This window comes from Apodemus sylvaticus, chromosome 17 (genome assembly GCF_947179515.1).
Source record: "Apodemus sylvaticus chromosome 17, mApoSyl1.1, whole genome shotgun sequence".
Lineage (NCBI taxonomy): Eukaryota > Metazoa > Chordata > Mammalia > Rodentia > Muridae > Apodemus > Apodemus sylvaticus.
The window spans coordinates 51,452,346-51,472,261 of record NC_067488.1 but is presented as its reverse complement, the minus strand read 5'-3'; the positions used below and the strand labels follow the sequence as shown (position 1 = coordinate 51,472,261).

The following is a 19,916-nucleotide window of genomic DNA, read 5'->3' as shown; positions in this document are numbered from 1 at the left end:
TTCTGCTAACTGTGGCGCTGTCACGATCTCCATGTGTCTATTTGAATTGACTTTGGGATACTCCTGTGTATAAGATAGACAGAAGGGGATGGGAATGAGGACAGGATGTGAGTGGCAGTCACATTTCCAGAAGCTTCATTCTGAGTAGGGAAGAGCAGGCAGTTGATGAGATGCTTTAGCTTCTGTGCTCTTGGGATTATGTTCAAGAATACGTTTACATATTGTGTATGTAATATATAGTGGGGAACCTGGGAATTGGGCTGTTTTTAAGCCCCCTGCCCCTTTGTGACAGGGTTTCTCTACTTAGCCCCAGCTCTTCTGGAACTCACTATGTAGACCAGGTTGGCTTTGAACTCACAGAGATCCAAGTGCCTCTGCCTTTTTCCAAGTGCTGGATTAAAGGTCTACATCATCATATCTAGCTTTTAGACCTAATTCTTAGAAAAAGCAAAACATAAAAACAAAAAAACCTGAGCCAGTGATGTGCATGCCACTTGGGCAATGCAGTGTGTAAGGTATGCAGTGTGTTGGCTGTGAGTTCTTAGTGCAGGGCCTATCTGGTCATCCCCCATGCCTCTGGGCTTATGGGTTTCTTGTGCCTCTTTCCCTTGGGCCAAGAAGTGCTTTGCTGCCAGCAGGACAGACAGTACAGAAAGACATTACTAAAATGATGTAAAGTTCAGTAGTCTAAGTCATTAATATACATAAAATATTTATATATAAGGTTGTTATATATATTTATACAAAATTTTATTATTTGTGTGTGAGGCCATATAAATCCTGCCACTGTAGATCGTCAAAAGGTTTTCATTTTTCCAGATAATTTCCTTTGCCCTCCATCTATAAGAATGTCTAATTTTCATATGCAATCATAGCACAGGTATGCAAATAGTAGGCATTTCATGTGGCTAGAATCTTCACAATAATTATGCACTATGTAAGTAGATATACCATAATTTGCTACAGATCCTGCTGGAAATTTTCTTTAATTACTAATTTATATCTTTAGGAATTTGTAAGTGTGTTGTTGCTTTTGTTATGTTTGTACCACCCTCAGCCTGAGTTCACCAGATGGTCTCATAAGTTGTTACTGAGGCAGAATCTCACTATGACGCTTTGACTGGCCTGGAACTTGGTATATGGAATGGAGCAGGCTGGTCTCTAACCCTCAGACATATGCCTACTTGCTTCTTCCTCCCTGGGTGCTCAGATTAAAGTTGTGTGTCTTCATGCTTGGCCCCCTTAAATTTTTTTGGGAAAAAAAAATCAGGTGGGTTTTTGAGGTAGAGTTTTCCTATGTAGTCCAGTTTCTTATGTTGGCTTCAAATTTATGACCCTTCTTGCTCAGCCTCCCAGTGATGTACATGTGATGACAGGAGTATACCACCATACCTTGTTTTATATATAAATTTTATATATAAAAATCAATATATATATATATATTGATTTTTAATAGTTGTTGATTACTGCCTTCTTTTGAGGCCTGCAAATATTTCATCATGGTTGCAGATAGGTATTTTTTTCTACAACTTTTATGACTGACTCCGGAAGAGCCAACTTTTTATACCTGCAGCATTCTAGTAGATTTCTTTTTTCTAAGACATCCAAAAAGCTCGTGAGCCCTGACTAACTTGGTTCCTTAAGATGTTTTCAGAGTCCTCTTTTGGGATTCCCATGCCAAAGAGCTACCAGTGTCATCAGCACTTATAGTAGAGGTCAGTCCTGAGGACAAGGTAGATACTATGGGCAAACTGTATGCAGAATAGGAAAAAACTAAATTAGTCAGTGGACAGATACACATGCCTAATTTGTTAATTTATATGCACATGAAGCAGATGATACAGGTACATCCATGTTTAAGCTGACAACTCAATTTGGCAGACTTGAAGATTTCTTTCTTAGTGCTTCAGTATGAATATAGCATTAGTGTCTTATTGATGGCTAGGGAGAGGCTTTTGTCAGAAGTGTAGACTGGATTCTGGAGTGGACCTTTCATATTTTGTCTGTGTATGAGGTACATGATTATTATTTCTTCTTCTTCCTTTTTTTTTTTTTTTTTTTTTTTTTAAGATTTAGTATATGTAAGTACACTGTAGCTGTTTTCAGACACCAGAAGAGGGCATCCGATCTCATTACAGATGGTTGTGAGCCACCGTGTGGTTGCTGGGAATTGAACTCAGGACCTTCAGAAGAGCAGCCATTGCTTTGCTCTCAACCGCTGAACCATCTCTCCAGCTCTCAGAGGCACATGATTTATTATTTAATTTCTAAGCTTTCGTTTATAAAAATGAATACAAACATTGTAAATCATAGTAAGGAGAGAGAATATTAACATTTATGTAAAGTACCTTGTTGTGTGTGTAACATGTGTTGGGCATGCAACAGATAAGCAACAGTCATTGTTAATTTAGATCTGACTCAGCCGGGTGGTGGTGGTGCACGCCTGTAATCCCAGGAGGCAGAGGCAGGTCGATATCTGAGTTCGAAGCCAGCCTGGTCTACAGAGTGAGTTCCAAGACAGCCAGGGCTATGCAGAGAAACCCTCTCGAAAAAAACCAAATCCAAAAAATAAAAAACAAAACAAAACAAACAAACAAACAAACAAAAGATCTGACTCAAGTTATTGGTCAGAATTCTCAAAAAAGAAAATGAAATGTATTTGGAATAGTTCTTGCTTAACATATGGTATAGTAAAAGGATCATGAATTTTAGAATAAAAAATTTGAGTTAAGCGTATCAACTCCCAGTATGTCTAGAAATGACTTAGAACATGTCCTAATTGATCAGTTTTTTTTTCCCGTGTCTATTTGTATATACATAGGGAAGCCAGATAGCTGGCCATGTTGGAAGTTGCTTAATATATAATTATTATTAGTATTAGTAGCACATTCCATTAGTATTGGTTAAAGGTAAATACTTTTTACTGTTTGGTTTTATTAAGTTTTATTAAACCAACAAATTCTTTGCTGTAAGGATAACTTGTAGAGATGATCACATATTTCAGCAACTCCTGGGATCCTGGGACCCATGTGACCTGATAGGGTAGGAGTGCATTTCTGGACTCAAGGATGTTTCAGAGAGGTGAGAAGAGTAATGACTCAGAGACACTTTGGAACAAGATTGTTGGATAGGAATAGTAGAAACAGGAAAATGCCGTGGGCTATCAAGGACTGTGGGGAATGTAATATTGTCAAAGTATCAAGTGGAGGAAATCTTACTCTATTGTGATCTGTGCTGAAGCAGAGAACTCCTTTGGGACATTTTTCTATATGAGGAAGATGGAAGTGGCCACCTCAGAACCAGAGGATAGAACAAATAGAAAAGAACAAGGTTGTGATATTGGGCAGTGCATTTTAAGCAAAAAAATATGAATTGTAATTTACTCAGTAAAGTTCAGGGTAAAACATTGAGGTAGTCAGGAAAAGAATATTCATTATTTTTGCTGTTGAAAATAAATTGAGGGCTGGAGAGTTGGCTCAGTGGTTAAGAACACTGACTGCTCTTCTAAGAGGTCCTGAGTTCAAATCTCAGCAACCACATGGGGACTCACAACCATCTGTAACAGGATCCGATGTCCTCTTCTGGTATGTCTGAAGGCAGCTACAGTGTACTCATATAAATAAAATAAATGAATATTTAAAAAAAATTGAGCCAGATGTGGTGGCTTAGTTATAATCTCAGTACTAACGATGCTGAGTCAGGAGGATTGCTGTAAGTTTCAGGCCAGCCTGGGCAATATAGAGACCTTGTTTCCAAAAGTAAAAAATAAGTAGATTATGTAAGAATAAAACATGTCATCTTTATAGAAATCAGTTTCTCTACAAATGGCACCACGTAGCATAATTCCATGGGAACTCTGGCTATTATGGTTGATGAATTCTGCTGATCACACCACATTCTGGTTGACTGTCTCCTGATTGCTACTCTTGAACCTTGTGTAGTTCTTTCAGTGTTGCTGTGTACTACGTTGTCTGGCACATTTTAAGTGTTTCTTTATAGTCCATGCTGTATACCATTTTGTATGAAATAGGAGTTTCTCACTCCCCAACTCTTAAGAGTGTACTCTGAAATTCTGGGAATGAGAGTACTTCATCCATCAGCCCCAGGAGAAAACAGATGGCACATTAAAACTGGTAACTTGAGGTGCATTTAATTGTACCATTTATAGTTTGTTCGGGAGAAGAGAAGCTTTGTATTATTATATATAAGGAATTTATTAAAACTTAAATCTAATACCAATAAGAATAAGGATTAGTCCAACATGGGAAGGCTGTTGATGATGACCAGAAACTGGAACACCATAGTACATATTTTTGGGAGTTTGTGGGGGAGCTGTTTGGGAGTCTGTTAGCTGCAGTTACCTCCAGGGAATATCAACCTCTCTTTTTGTTTTTTCTGCCTTCTTAATCTCCCTTGCACTTCTCTTTGTATACTTTAACCCTCTGGAAAAGACTCTTAAAAGTAGTACCATCCCCAGCCCCAGCTCCAGCTTCTGATCTGCTGAGTATGTGGAAAGGGATGTAGACAGCCATGCAGAAGGATAATGAAAACGAGGAAAGTGGCATCTTCTGGCCTGGTATTCACGGGGAGTTGTTAATACCCCTGAGCTTAAGGGCAAGAAGTAATTTCTAAGCTCAAAGAAAATGGCTAAATGTTTATATTGCCAGACATCTGACAGAGCCTGTTGGTAGAAAGTCTTTACCAGCCTTAGAAATTTCCTAGTCAGGGCCAGGAGAGTAAACTTTGTTTACTATGTCCAAACTGGGCCAGAAGCCAGAGCGTGGCAGAGTCTTGCCTGTTGTCTTTGTGGAGCCTAGAGGGAAGTTAGTATATCATCTAAATAGAATTATTAATTTGAGGACTGAAGCTTTTTTGCCATTGTTGTTTAAACAAGGAATGCATTCTGTCATTCTGACAGTAGGTCAATAGTTAAATCTACTTGGGAAGGTAGAAACTTTCTTGATACATGAGGGGTCTGGGGGAAGAAAAGAATGGATTGGAGAGAAAAATGCTCTTAGATGATGACAGAAAGATAACAAAAGTTAATACTAGTTTTCAATAAAAGTGAGGTCACCAGCTTTCCAAACCAGGCTGGAGAGAACAGTCCACAACTGGGACTGGAATGTGTAAGCTCAAAGTCCTGAACCTTATAACTGCTCGATAGTGGTCTCTAGCGCTTGGTGGCTTTGAGTTAGGAAAGATAGGGAGCTGGCACAACTATTTATACATTCAAACCTTCAGAAGGTAGTTTTTATTATGGAAGAATAAACTAAACAACATGGAAAGTATGTAGGGAGATTATCTCTGGAGGCAGCTTTTCATACCTTCAACTAACTGCTAACTTTCGCCTGGTTCAGTTTGTCCCCCATCAATTACTAAAACCTAGAAGTATGATACAAACAAACAAGGGAAGTTTAGATGATGGAATTGTTCCTTTTTTTTTTTTTTTGGTTTTTTGAGACAGGGTTTCTCTGTGTGGTCCTGGCTGTCCTGGACCTCACTCTATAGACCAGGCTGGCCTCAACTCAGAAATCCACCTGCCTCTTCCTCCCAAGTGCTGGGATTACAGGCGTGCACCACCACTGCCCGGCTAAAACAGCACTATTTTTTTTTTTTTTTTTCCCAAGACAAGGTTTCTCTGTATAGCCCTGGCTGTCCTGGAACTCACTCTGTAGACCAGGCTGGCCTCGAACTCAGAAATCTGCCTGCCTCTGTGCCTCCAGAGTGCTGGAATTACAGGTGTGTGCCACCACCACCTGGCCGATGGAATTGTTCTTGATAGTCATATAGACTACGGAAGAGGTTGAGAACCAGCTGGAACAGCATTGGGGCGGGGGGGGGGGGGTGGTGGCAGCTCTCGGGGTATTTATTTATTTATTAAAATTGTTTAATCTTAGTATGATAAATATGTTCTATGGGGCTGCCACACTGGGCTCTCAGGAACTTGATGAATTCTGTGCCTCAGTTTCATCACTTGTAAAATGAGAGTTCTGGTTTTATGAGGATTGAGTTAGTACATGTAATTCCTAGAGCAGGGTTAAGCATTATATTGAACCTAAGTAAATGTTTGTAGTTGCAGCAGACTCATGGGGAGATTGGTGACTGTTGCAGAGGCATTTGAAAGTGATGGGAAGTGGGTTTCTTCAGGCACTGATGTTTTTAGTATATGAACATTTAAAGAATAACCTTGAGTCATGTGAATATATATAATCAGACTTAGTCCCATATCTAGATATTTTAGATATAAGGTACTTTAGAAATGTGTCAGGAACCAGGCATAGTAGTAAGTTCTTTAATTTTCTTACCCAGGAGGCAGAGGCAGAGGCAGAGGCAGATTATCTCTGGGCTCAGAGTTTGAGGCTAGTCTGATCTACATAGTGAGTTTCAGGACAGCCAGGGGTACATAAATCCTGTGTTAAAAAAACCAAACAAACCAAAAATAACCATATTTTGCAGGTAGAGAGGTGGTGCAGCTGTTAAGAATGCTTTGTTGTTCTTCCACAGGTCCTGAGTTCAGTTCTCAGCACCCATCTTGGGCAGCTCACAACTGCCTGTTACTCTAATTGGCCTCCAGGGGCATCCTCATACATATAACATATACTTTCACAGACATTCATACATAAAATACATCTTTTTAAAAAAATTGGGTCAAGCATTCAGAGTTTAGGGTTTAGGGTTGATGTACATCTGCTGTGATTTTCTGAAGTCCCCATATTAAGTTGGCTTTTTCCTTAGAACTGGACCCAAAGTATTTTACAGGCATCTTGTCTTCAGAAGTGTTTTTAAGATTGATGATACTTTGTTTCTCTCACCCACTTAGCACCATCTTTGAATGGTGCTAGTTCTTCTGTAAGGCCTAGTTCTTAAACCATTTCATCATCAATGCATCTTCTACTCCTTACTGGTTGAATGGCATATGAAGAGTATAGCAGGGAACAGCATTCTTTGCCCTTTGGAGCTTTCATTTTAGTTTTAAAGGAGAGCTAAGACAATAAACATTCCTTTGCTTTAATTTATTAGACTGTACTGCAGCTGTATTGGAACTGAGGGAACGAAGCAGGAGAAGAAGCAAGAACAGAGGTTAAGTTTCATAGTAGCTGTTTTAAACAGGATGCCCTGGAGGAGGCCTTGCTAACTGCTAATGCTTGCTCTCTACATAGGGATGATATTAATAACTAAATACTAGATTGGCAAATGGAAAGCCTCTTGGAATTTAGAGGTTCTTCTTGTAAATCTCAAAAAGTTGGAAAGACTAGTAACTGCTGTTCTCAGGCCTAAATCAGAATAGCTCTAATATCTGGAAACTGAGGGTAGATGGTCAAGAGAAGTACTTTGGAAACAATTTTATGTCAAGAAGCAGTCAGATCTGACGTTTATATGGGCAACTACAGTATAAGGAATTCATAGTAATAAAGAGTTGAGTGTTCCAGGGTCACTAGTCACCTTAAGCAGTTGATTTTGAGGAACTGGCTTTAGTTCTCAGGATGGGTCTGTGTCTCAGTCAGTGATTGGAGTATGCTTGGACAGCCCTTGAAGTAACTGCTCCATCATTTGAGGTTCCTTAGTTTAGTGGTCTCAGTCTAATGAGTGGGGCTTTGTTACCCCACAGTAACTGAAGATTAATAAACAATTGTTTTTACTTGCTTGTAATAACTTATTCCAGTATTTACTCCAGTTGAATTTGTAAGGCTCATTTATCTAATAATGGAATTTTTTAAAGACTATATTGAATGTGTGTATACGTAGGTTTTTTTGGTGGGGGGAGGTTGTATTACAGATTCCTTCATTCTTTAGACCATTTATCTGCTTATTTGTATTATTAGAAATTGATAGAAAAAGGAGATGAAATTTAAGCAGTCTGCTTTATCTGGTCACTGAGTTATTTAGGCTTGATCTGTGTGTCAAGCAGATGCATGCCTCATGTTTTTCTTTTTTCCCTTTCTAGGAGGGCTGCTGGCCTGCGGCTGTGCTGCTGAACAGTATGCAGTCCTTTCGGGAGCAAAGCAGTTACCACGGAAACCAGCAGAGCTACCCACAGGAGGTGCACAGCTCATCCCGTATAGAAGAGTTCAGCTCTCGTCAGGCCCAGATGTTCCAGAATTTTGGGGGAGCAGGTGGTGGTAGTAGTGGCACTGGCAGCACCAGTAGCGGTCGGCGAGGAACAGCTGCTGCAGCGGCAGCAATGGCTAGTGAGACCTCTGGCCATCAAGGCTATCAGGGTTTCAGGAAAGAAGCTGGAGATTTTTACTACATGGCAAGCAACAAAGACACTGTGGCAGCAGGAACCCCACAGCCTCCTCAGCGAAGGCCTTCCGGGCCTGTGCAGAGCTATGGACCTCCCCAGGGGAGCAGCTTTGGCAATCAGTATGCGAGTGAGGGTCATGTGAGCCAATTTCAAGCACAGCACTCTGCCCTTGGTGGTGTGTCTCATTATCAGCAGGATTACACAGGGCCTTTCTCTCCTGGGAGTGCTCAGTATCAACAGCAGGCCTCTAGCCAACAGCAGCAGCAGCAGCAACAACAGCAGCAGCAACAACAACAGCAGCAACAACAACAGCAGCAAGTACAGCAGTTGAGACAACAGCTTTACCAATCCCATCAGCCTCTGCCACAAGCTACTGGACAGCCAGCCTCTGGCTCATCACATCTACAGCCAATGCAACGGCCCTCAACTCTGCCATCTTCTGCTGGTTATCAGTTAAGAGTGGGTCAGTTTGGCCAGCACTACCAGTCTTCTGCTTCCTCCTCTTCCTCCTCCTCCTTTCCTTCACCACAGCGTTTCAGTCAGTCTGGACAAAGCTATGATGGCAGTTACAGTGTAAATGCTGGATCTCAGTATGAAGGGCACAATGTGGGTTCTAATGCACAGGCTTATGGAACACAATCAAATTATAGCTACCAACCTCAGTCTATGAAAAATTTTGAACAGGCAAAGATTCCACCAGGAACCCAGCAGGGGCAGCAGCAGCAACAGCAGCAACCACAGCCTCAGCAACAGCAACAGCAGCAACAGCAGCAGCAACACCCACCACAGCATGTGATGCAGTACACAAATGCTGCCACCAAGATGCCTCTGCAAAGCCAGGTGGGGCAGTACAACCAGCCTGAGGTTCCTGTAAGATCCCCTATGCAGTTTCACCAGAACTTCAGCCCTATTTCTAACCCTTCTCCAGCTGCTTCTGTGGTTCAGTCTCCAAGCTGTAGCTCTACCCCTTCTCCTCTCATGCAGAGTGGTGAAACTCTCCAGTGTGGGCAAGGCAGTGTGCCCATGAGTTCCAGGAACCGAATTTTACAGCTAATGCCCCAACTCAGTCCAACTCCATCAATGATGCCCAGTCCTAATTCTCATGCTGCAGGATTCAAAGGGTTTGGATTAGAAGGGGTGCCAGAAAAGCGGCTGACTGATCCTGGGTTGAGTAGTTTGAGTGCTCTGAGTACTCAAGTGGCCAATCTTCCTAATACTGTCCAGCACATGTTACTGTCTGATGCCTTGACACCTCAGAAGAAGACATCTAAGAGACCCTCATCATCATCTAAGAAAGCAGATAGCTGTACAAACTCAGAAGGCTCCTCACAGCCTGAAGAACAACTAAAGTCCCCTATGGCAGAGTCATTGGATGGAGGTTGCTCTAGTAGTTCAGAAGATCAAGGTGAGAGAGTGAGGCAACTAAGTGGCCAGAGCACTAGCTCTGACACCACCTATAAGTGTGGAGCTTCAGAGAAAGCTGGCTCCTCACCCACACAAGGTGCTCAGAATGAGGCCCCCAGGCTCAGTACCAGTCCTGCAACTAGGGATGAAGCTGTCTCTCCAGGTGCTAAGGACACATCACTGTCATCTGAGGGGACCACAAAAGTCAATGAGAAGACAGTTGGGGTCATTGTCTCCCGAGAAGCCATGACAGGTCGGGTAGAAAAATCTGGTGGACAAGATAAAGGCTCCCCGGAGGATGATCCTGCTGCTAGTCAGAGACCACCTAGCAATAGTGGCGCAAAGGAAATCAGCCACACATCATCACTTTCACAGCCAGATCCTCCAGGAGGAGGGAGCAAAGGAACGAAGGGTGGTGATAATAATAGCTCTAACCACAATGGAGAGGGGAATGGCCAGAGTAGCCACTCTGCGGTAGGCCCCAGCTTCACAGGCAGGACTGAGCCCAGCAAGTCTCCTGGAAGTTTGCGCTACAGTTACAAAGAGAGTTTTGGGTCAGCTGTACCACGAAATGTCAGTGGTTTTCCTCAGTATCCTTCAGGACAAGAAAAGGGGGATTTTGGCAGCCATGGGGAGCGAAAGGGTAGAAATGAGAAGTTCCCAAGTCTCTTACAGGAAGTGCTTCAGGGCTACCACCACCATCCTGACAGAAGGTATCCTAGAAGTGCTCAGGAACATCAAGGGATGGCTAGTGGCCTGGAAGGAACTTCAAGGCCCAACATCTTAGTCAGTCAAAGCAATGAATTAGCCAGCAGGGGCCTTCTGAACAAGAGTATTGGATCCCTGTTAGAAAATCCCCACTGGGGACCATGGGAAAGGAAGTCAAGCAGCACAGCTCCTGAAATGAAACAGATCAATTTGTCTGACTATCCCATTCCCAGAAAGTTTGAGATAGAACCTCCATCATCAGCCCACGAGCCTGGGGGCTCCCTTTCTGAAAGGAGGTCAGTAATCTGTGATATATCCCCACTAAGGCAGATTGTCCGGGACCCAGGAGGTCACTCATTGGGACACATGGGTACTGATGCCAGACTTGGGAGGAATGAACGTCTCAACCCAAGTTTAAGTCAGTCAGTCATTCTTCCTGGTGGGTTAGTGTCCATGGAAACAAAATTGAAATCCCAGAGTGGGCAAATAAAAGAGGAAGACTTTGAACAATCTAAATCTCAAGCTAGTTTCAACAAGAAATCTGGAGACCACTGCCATCCTACTAGCATCAAACATGAGACTTACCGTGGCAATGCCAGTCCTGGAGCAGCAGCCCATGATTCCATTTCAGACTATGGCCCACCAGATAGCAGGTCTACACCGATGCGGCGGGTCCCTGGTAGAGTTGGTAGTCGGGAGACTATGAGGGGTCGGTCCTCTTCTCAGTACCATGACTTTGCAGAAAAATTGAAGATGTCTCCAGGCAGGAGCAGAGGCCCAGGGGGAGACCCTCATCACATGAACCCACATATGACCTTTTCAGAGAGAGCCAATAGGAGTTCTTTACATGCTCCTTTCTCTCCCAACTCAGAAAGTCTGGCCTCTGCTTATCACACAAACACCAGGGCTCATGCTTATGGGGACCCCAATACTTCTTTGAATTCCCAGCTCCATTATAAGAGACAGATGTACCAACAGCAACAAGAGGAGTATAAAGATTGGGCCAGCAGTTCTGCTCAGGGAGTGATTGCTGCTGCACAACATAGGCAGGAAGGGCCACGGAAGAGCCCACGGCAGCAGCAGTTTCTTGACAGAGTAAGGAGCCCCCTGAAAAATGACAAAGATGGTATGATGTATGGCCCACCAGTAGGTACATACCATGACCCAAGCACTCAGGAAGCTGGGCGCTGTCTCATGTCTAGTGATGGTCTGCCTGCCAAAAGCATGGAATTGAAGCACAGCTCTCAGAAGTTACAAGAGTCCTGTTGGGATCTTTCTCGGCAGACTTCTCCAGCCAAAAGCAGTGGTCCTCCAGGAATGTCTAATCAAAAACGGTATGGACCACCCCATGAGCCAGATGGACATGGACTAGCTGAGTCTGCACAGTCATCCAAACCTAGTAACGTAATGTTACGGCTTCCGGGTCAAGAGGATCATTCTTCTCAAAATCCTTTAATCATGCGGAGGCGGGTTCGTTCTTTTATCTCCCCTATTCCCAGTAAGAGACAGTCACAAGATGTAAAAAACAGTAATACTGACGATAAAGGGCGCCTCCTCCACCCGTCAAAAGAAGGTGCCGATAAAGCATACAATTCCTACAGCCATCTTTCTCACAGTCAGGATATCAAGTCTATTCCTAAGAGAGATGCCTCCAAGGACCTTCCAAATCCAGATAATAGAAACTGTCCTGCTGTTACCCTGACAAGCCCTGCTAAGACCAAAATACTGCCCCCACGGAAGGGGAGGGGATTAAAATTGGAAGCTATAGTTCAGAAGATCACATCCCCAAATATTAGGAGGAGTGCATCTGCAAACAGTGCTGAGGCTGGGGGAGACACAGTTACCCTGGATGATATACTATCTCTAAAGAGTGGTCCTCCTGAAGGTGGGACTGTGGCTACTCAAGAGGCTGAGATGGAAAAGCGAAAGGCTGAGGTGGTATCTGATCTAGTCAGTGCAACTAACCAGGAATCGAATGTTGAAAAGCCTCTTCCAGGGCCTTCCGAAGAGTGGCGTGGCAGTGGAGATGACAAAGTCAAGACAGAGGCACATGTAGAAACACCTTCTACTGGAAAGGAACCCTCTGGTCCGATGACATCCACAGCTTCACAGAAGCCCAGTGGTAACCAAGGGAGACCCGATGGTTCCCTGGGTGGGGCAGCACCACTAATCTTTTCTGACTCAAAGAATGTAGCTCCAGTGGGCATATTGGCCCCTGAGGCAAACCCCAAGGCTGAAGAGAAAGAGAATGATACAGTCATGATTTCACCCAAACAAGAAAGTTTCCCCCCCAAAGGGTATTTCCCATCAGGAAAGAAAAAGGGGAGACCAATCGGTAGTGTGAATAAGCAAAAGAAACAGCAGCAGCAACCACCTCCACCTCCTCAGCCCCCTCAGATGCCAGAAGGCTCTGCCGATGGAGAGCCAAAGCCAAAAAAGCAAAGGCAAAGGAGGGAGAGAAGGAAACCTGGGGCCCAGCCAAGGAAGCGGAAAACCAAACAAGCAGTTCCCATTGTAGAACCTCAAGAACCAGAGATCAAGCTAAAGTATGCTACCCAGCCACTAGATAAAACTGATGCCAAGAACAAGTCTTTTTTCCCTTACATCCATGTAGTAAATAAGTGTGAACTTGGAGCTGTTTGTACAATCATCAATGCTGAGGAAGAAGAACAGACCAAATTGGTGAGGAGCCGGAAGGGTCAGAGATCTCTGACCCCTCCACCCAGCAGCACAGAAAGCAAGGTGCTTCCAGCTTCATCCTTTATGCTGCAGGGGCCTGTGGTAACAGAATCTTCTGTTATGGGGCATCTGGTTTGCTGTCTCTGTGGCAAGTGGGCCAGTTACCGTAACATGGGTGACCTCTTTGGACCCTTTTATCCCCAAGATTATGCAGCCACTCTTCCGAAGAATCCGCCTCCTAAGAGGTCCACAGAAATGCAGAGTAAAGTCAAAGTTCGGCACAAAAGCGCTTCTAATGGTTCTAAAACTGACACTGAGGAGGAGGAGGAGCAGCAGCAGCAGAAGGAGCAGAGGAGCCTGGCTGCCCATCCTAGGTTCAAGCGGCGCCACCGCTCAGAAGACTGTGGTGGGGGTCCTCGGTCCCTGTCCAGGGGGCTTCCTTGTAAAAAAGCAGCCGCTGAGGGCAGCAGTGAAAAGACTGTTTCAGACACAAAGCCCTCTGTACCTACCACTTCAGAAGGTGGTCCTGAGCTGGAGTTACAAATCCCTGAACTACCTCTTGACAGCAACGAATTTTGGGTCCATGAGGGTTGTATTCTCTGGGCCAATGGAATCTACCTGGTCTGTGGCAGGCTCTATGGCCTGCAGGAAGCGCTGGAAATCGCCAGAGAGATGGTGAGTAAGCTTGGGTTCTAGTTGCTTCATTTTGGCCCTGTTTCTTATGCCTTTGTCTCTGTTCTTACACATTACAAGTTCTTTCCTTGACCCAAATGATAAACAGAAAAGGAAGTGATTTTAGAAGGTCTAGCTTATATTTTCATCAGTAAAGTCATGTTTTTGTCTATGAAAATTTAGGACACAAGGGTCTCTTTTACCCTTTCTCAACCTTGATTCATGTATCTTAGGGGGTCATTCACATTCAGCAGTGCAGGTATATATATATACTTCAACTAGTTTTCTGAGTAATATTTACTGCCATTTAATTTAAGTTTTATGAATTATATTTTATGTGTGGAAATTATACTGGTTACATTTCCTTTTTTTTCAAATACATTTAATTGCTTTAGGTTTTCTTTAGTTTTATTTGATTTGTTGTGGGATCTTACTCTGTGGACCAGGCTGACCTTGAACTCAGTCCTCCTGTTTCAGCCTTTTAAGTTCTGGGATTTCTGACATGAACCACCACACCTTGTGCTTGTTCTTTTCAATACAGGATTTCTCAGTGTAGCCTTGAAACTACACTGAGACTGGCTGGCTTCGAACTCAGAGGTGCGCCTGCCTCTGCTGCCCAAGGCTTGGATTAAAGTCAAGCTCCAGCACTGCCTAGAAACTTTTATTTTCTTAAGTTGTGTTCTTCTAGCCCTTACTTTGCAGTTGGAATATTCCCTAGATCTGCTTTTCAGTTCTTATTCTAGTATTCTAGGCTGACTCATCATTACCACTGTCTCATCCCTTCCTTTTTCTTAAATTAGACTTTTACTTAGGGGCACATCATCCATTAGTAGTTTATTTTTGAATTTTTTAAGGTTTTTTTTTCTTTAAGTTAAAAGCTTTTGTTTCCTTCCTTTCTTATTAGATTATGTTAAATGTCTGGTTATTCATGATTTTTCACTCAGGAGAAAAAAGATGCTGAAGAGTGATTATTTAGGAGTTTCTGCTACAGTATGGACAAAGCATTCATTGTGTAGACCTTTACAGCTTTCCACTTAATGATGTACTCCATGCTCCTTTGGAGAGGATAGTTCTCCTAATTAAGATGGGTTGAGTATGGAAGTTATACTTTCTCTCTCAGACTTCGAGCTATCGCTTCTATTTTCCAGCCTCATCTCACACACACCCTTTTCTAAGGACCTGGGCCTTTCTAGGGTCTGTGCCACAGGTTTGTTTGTCTTTGTAGTTGTTTTTTTTCTGTTACACTTTGTTCTCTGCTTCTTTTGAGCCCAGTGGATCATTTATGTCTTAATCCAGTCTTTAGCTTTCAGAATTTGTATGCTTTCTTTTCCATATCCTCATTAACCTCAAGTCTTAGGGTTCCTGTTGCTGTAATAAAATACCATGACCAAAAGCAACATGGGGAGGAAAGGGTTTATTTCATCTTTCAGCTTGTAGTACATCATCCAGGTAAGTCAGAGCAGGAACTGAAGGCAGGAACCTGGAGGTAGGAACTGATGCAGGGGCTACAGAGGAACACTGCTTACTGGCTTGCTCAGTCTATTTGCTGATATAATTCGAAACCACAAGTTCAGTGGTACACCACCTGTGGTGGGTCTGGGTCTTTCACAATAATAACTAGTTAAGAAAATGTATCACAGGCTTCTCTACAGGCCAATCTGGTGGGGACATTTTATTAATTGAGATTTTGTCTTCCCAAATGACTTTTCTATCTGTCAAGTTGATACAAAAACTAACAGTATACCTCGTGAGTTTATCCTTTGTGGGAAGGGACCATGTGCATAAATGTATTTCAGCTTACTATCAAATCAGATTATTGGTTATCAATAATCAGGCTAAATCCCTACCCTGTGTATAAATCAGTAGTCAATGTTATAGAAAGTAAAAGGCACTTTATAAATGATGCAGCTACTTTAAATCACAATTAGGTCCTCCTTGTAAACAGTGAATGGTGAGCAAGATGGGAGTGACAACACTAAAATCGCCACTCAGAATGTCAGCCTACTACTTGTCAGATTTGATCCTCATAAAATATGGAATATTATAATTGGGACAGATACACCAAATATGATAATGTCTTTTCCAGTCTTCCCTTTACAACTTTTAGTGACTAATATCATCAACAAAAAAACTAGCAGGCAATGGTGCTGGTGCCAAAGCTGATAAGCTTGAGCTCAATTCCTGGGACCTACATGTTGGAAATACTGAAAGTACTTTTTAATTTTTTTTTTAGAACTGGAGATGTAATCACAACTGTTTCAGAAGTGCTTTAATTTTATTCTTTGAAGGATAGAAATGTGAAATGCTTATTTAAAGAGAATGATGTAAAGAAAGTCATTTGACTTTGTGCTTCTTTGTAGTAGAGTTGAGCAGAAGTTCTGTTTTTAGGTTTGATATAGTCCACTGCTCCATCAGAGCTGTACATCTCATACTGTGACAGTACCAGCAGGTGACCTCTGTTATGTGTCAAACTGCAGCTTTCAGCTTCTTTCCTGACTCTTCTACTGATACTTAGTTTACATCTCTAAGTTTTCAATATACTTGAAACATTTGTGTTATTCTTGTCAGCTATGCAATAAAATGGGAAGGTAAAACACTGTCATTTTATTTTTCTTACAAGTCAACCTAGTTGGCTTTCATGCCCGTCCTCCTTCCCTCTCTCCCTCCCTCCCTTTCCTTGCCTTCTCTTTTTCTTCCTCCTCTTTCTCTTCCCTTCTTCCTTCTCTTTTTCTGGGAAGTGGTGGGAACAGGATCTGTGTAGCACAGCCTGCCCTTGAATTCCTGATCTTTTTGCCTCAGCTTCCCAACTGCAAGAATTTTAAGCATTCATTGATTACAGCTGATTGTGTTTCTTTCTTTGACAGAGGTAGTTAGATCCCTGTGAGTTTGTGGCCAACCTAGTCTGCATAGTGAGTTCCAGGTATGCCAGGGCTCATTGTAAGATCTTGTCTCAAAAAACAAACATAAAAATGTTTAAACAACTGGAGTGGGTGTGGCACTTCACTCTTCCCTCTCTTATTGTCGCTCCTCGAGTCTATCTCATTTCTGTATTGTTCTCTTTACTTCTTTTCAACTTTACAAACTGTTTATATACATTGGTAGAAACATGATTCTACAATGATTTGACATGAAAGTGTTGTAGAGATTTTTGCTTCTCAAGATGTATACATTGCAATTGATTTATGTATAGTGTGCTTGAGTCACTTAGGAATGTGAGGATTTGGAGTCACGGTGGAAGATGAGGATCTGGTTGCATTTCCTCTTTGCTCTGTTGCATTATCATCTATGCCATTGCACCTTTTCCTTTCTCAAGTGTACATTTGCCAGCCTCTTTGCGTGCACACGCGCGCGCGCGCACATATCCAGAGAGAGAGAGGGAGACAGAGAGAGAGACAGAGACACGGACAGACAGACAGACAGACAGACAGACTTAGAGGCAGCTTTACCTAGAAAGCTACTTTCCACCAAGCCTCCAACAACTTGAGTTGGAAGCCATGTGGTAGAAAAAGAGAAAATTCACAAGTTGTCTTATGACTTCCACACGTGCTGTGGCATACACGTACTCGTGTACATACTGTCTTAGTTTTCAGTTGCTGTGAAGAAGTAACATGACCAAGGCAACCTATATAACTTGCTTACAGTTTAATAGCATTAGTCCACGATCATCATGGCAGGGAGCATGGCAGTAGGCAGGCAGGCATGGCTCTGGAACAATAGTTGAAAGCTTACATATTGAGGCAACAACACAAGTCAAAGAGATGAGAGATGAAGAGCTAACTTTCTCTCTTTTTTTCTTTTGAATAAATTGTTTAATCAACAAACAAAAACAAGCAAGTGCAAACCATGGTCTAGCTGTATGCCATGTATGAGACATTTACTGTAGATCCAAAGATAGAAGTAGATTGAATCAACAATATCGAAAAAATACTTTCTGAAATATTAACACAGAAACAGTGCTAGTTCAATACTCTTACTTATATGATAATTTATATGAATACTGAAAGTATTATCATGAAATATATAAATCATGTAACACATAATATTTGAATATGCATACTAGTGTTTGAGTGTCTGAGGAACTTAGCTCCCACTATGCTGGCCTGGATATTGACACATTAGGGAGGCTCGTAAAACTTGACTATGTGCTGTATGCTAAAAAGCATTATTTTTTTAATTACAGAGTTTTGAATTGATAACACCAGAGTGGTTAGTCTAAATAAAAGATTATACTGTTCTTAGAAGACATGTGGACTTAAAGGGTGAATATCAGGATATATACAATTAAAGTAGTCAGTTCAGTGGGACATAAACTCTTAAAGCATGAAAATCTTAAGTAGTGAATTCATATAGATTACAGTGATCAATGCACCATTTTTGAATTTCCTTTAGGAGTGAAAGATTTCAGAGCCAGAAATTAGAATATAGCTCCATATGCTAAATTTTGAATGTTTGGTAATATATGGTGTAAGAAAATTAGAGGCTCCCAGAATCATAGAGACCATGGTAATCCGACACATTCACCAAGAAGCAGAAGTAGTCTCTTCAAGGACAATCCAATATACAACACATCTATGCACATACTGTATAGCTAATTGGATCTATTGAATTCTGTGATTTTAGAATGCAGAGTAGATATACTATAAAGAGCATAGGCTAAAGATTTTGTGGTAATACTGCATAAAACTTATTTACATAAAAATAAAGAGCTAACTTTCTCAAACTTCAAAGCCCACTCTACCAGTGACACACATCCTCCAACTATGCCACATCTGATCCTTCCCAAACAGTTCTACCAATTGTCTACCAAACATTCAAATATATGAGTTTGCAGGGGTCGGGGTTGGGGGGCATTCTCATTCAAACTCATATACACAATAAATAAGTAAATGTTTAAAAGTTTTTAGTTTGAAGAATTTTTGTTTTTTTATTTTGTTTTGTTTTTCAAGACAGGGTTTCTCTGTTTAGCCCTGGCTGTCCTGGAACTTGCTTTGTAGACCAGGGTAGCCTCAAACTTATGAGATCCACCTGCTTCTGCCTCCCAAGTGCTGAGATTAAAGGCATGCACCCCCTACTGTCCAGCTATAGTGAAGATTCTTAACACAGATTCAGGTAATGGTACCTCATGCTGTCTAACTGACCAGAATTTTGTTTAATTTACTTTGAATTGTCTTAGAGTTTTCCTTTTCCCTTTTCCCTTTTCCCTTTCCCCTCCCCCCTTCCTCCTTTCCCTTTTCCCTTTCCCCTTTCCCCTTTCCCCTTCCTCCTTCCCCCTTCCTCCTTTCCCCTTCCCCCTTTCCCCCTTCTCCCTTCCCTTTTCCCCCTCCCCCTTCTCCCTTCCTTTTTTCCTCTCCCCTTCCCCCTTCCCCCTTCCCTCTTTCCCCTTCCCTCTTTCTCCTTTCCCCTTCCTCCTTCCTTCCTTCCCTCCTTCCCCTCTCCCCCTCTTCCCCTTTCCCTTTTCCCCTCCTCCCACCTCTTCCTTTTTCCTTTCCTTTTTCCCCCGAGACAGGGTCTCTTCTAGCTGTCCTGGAATTTGATCTGTAGACCAAGCTGCCTTGAACTCACAGAGATTTGCCTGCCTCTGCCTCCTGAATCCTGGGATTAAAGGCAGGTGCTATCATCATCCAGCTTAGCTAGTGTCTATTACTGTCATAAAATACTATAACCATAAGCAATTTGGGAGGAAAGGGTTTATTTCATCTTATAGATTATAGTCCATTATCCTGTAGTGGGTAATGATAAGAGTACTGTCCTGCCAGGCCTCTGCACCACTCCTTCCATGTATCTGGTAAAGCATGACTCTTAAACTTGAATAGTTAACCAAATATCTTTATGTATAAGAAACTCCCAATTTCATAAAGCCAATTTACAATGATAAAGTACTACCCCAATATTTCTAACCTCTCCAAAACACCAGAAATACCATCTGGATTATCTCTGTCTTCCCCTTTGCTCTGATCATCTGGTGTATCTAGCCTCTCTCCTCTTAGCTCCTCCTCCTCTCTCCCCTCCAATCTCTGGCCTCTCACTGCCTTGATGTGAATGGATAGGAAATATCTTGCAACATCATCCAAGGAAGTCAAGCCAGGAACTCGGACACTGCAGGAATCTGGAGGCAGGAGCTGATGCATAGGCCACAGGAGGAATGCTGCTTATTGGCTAACTCCACCTGCCATCCTTCAGCATCCAGGATCACTAGTTTAGGGTAACA

At 42.4% G+C, this 19,916-nt stretch overlaps 1 protein-coding gene across 3 annotated transcripts in view; it reads left to right on the top strand.

Moving 5' to 3' along the window:
- Tcf20 (transcription factor 20) overlaps positions 1-19,916 on the top strand; it is an 88,993-nt gene that overhangs the window by 33,184 nt on the left and 35,893 nt on the right. For all 3 annotated transcript variants that reach the window (XM_052161711.1, XM_052161710.1, XM_052161709.1), the window contains exon 2: positions 7,946-13,711. In XM_052161711.1, coding sequence (XP_052017671.1) covers positions 7,982-13,711 — 5,730 coding nt within the window. In that variant the 5' untranslated portion in view covers positions 7,946-7,981. The remainder of the gene's footprint in view (positions 1-7,945; positions 13,712-19,916) is intronic.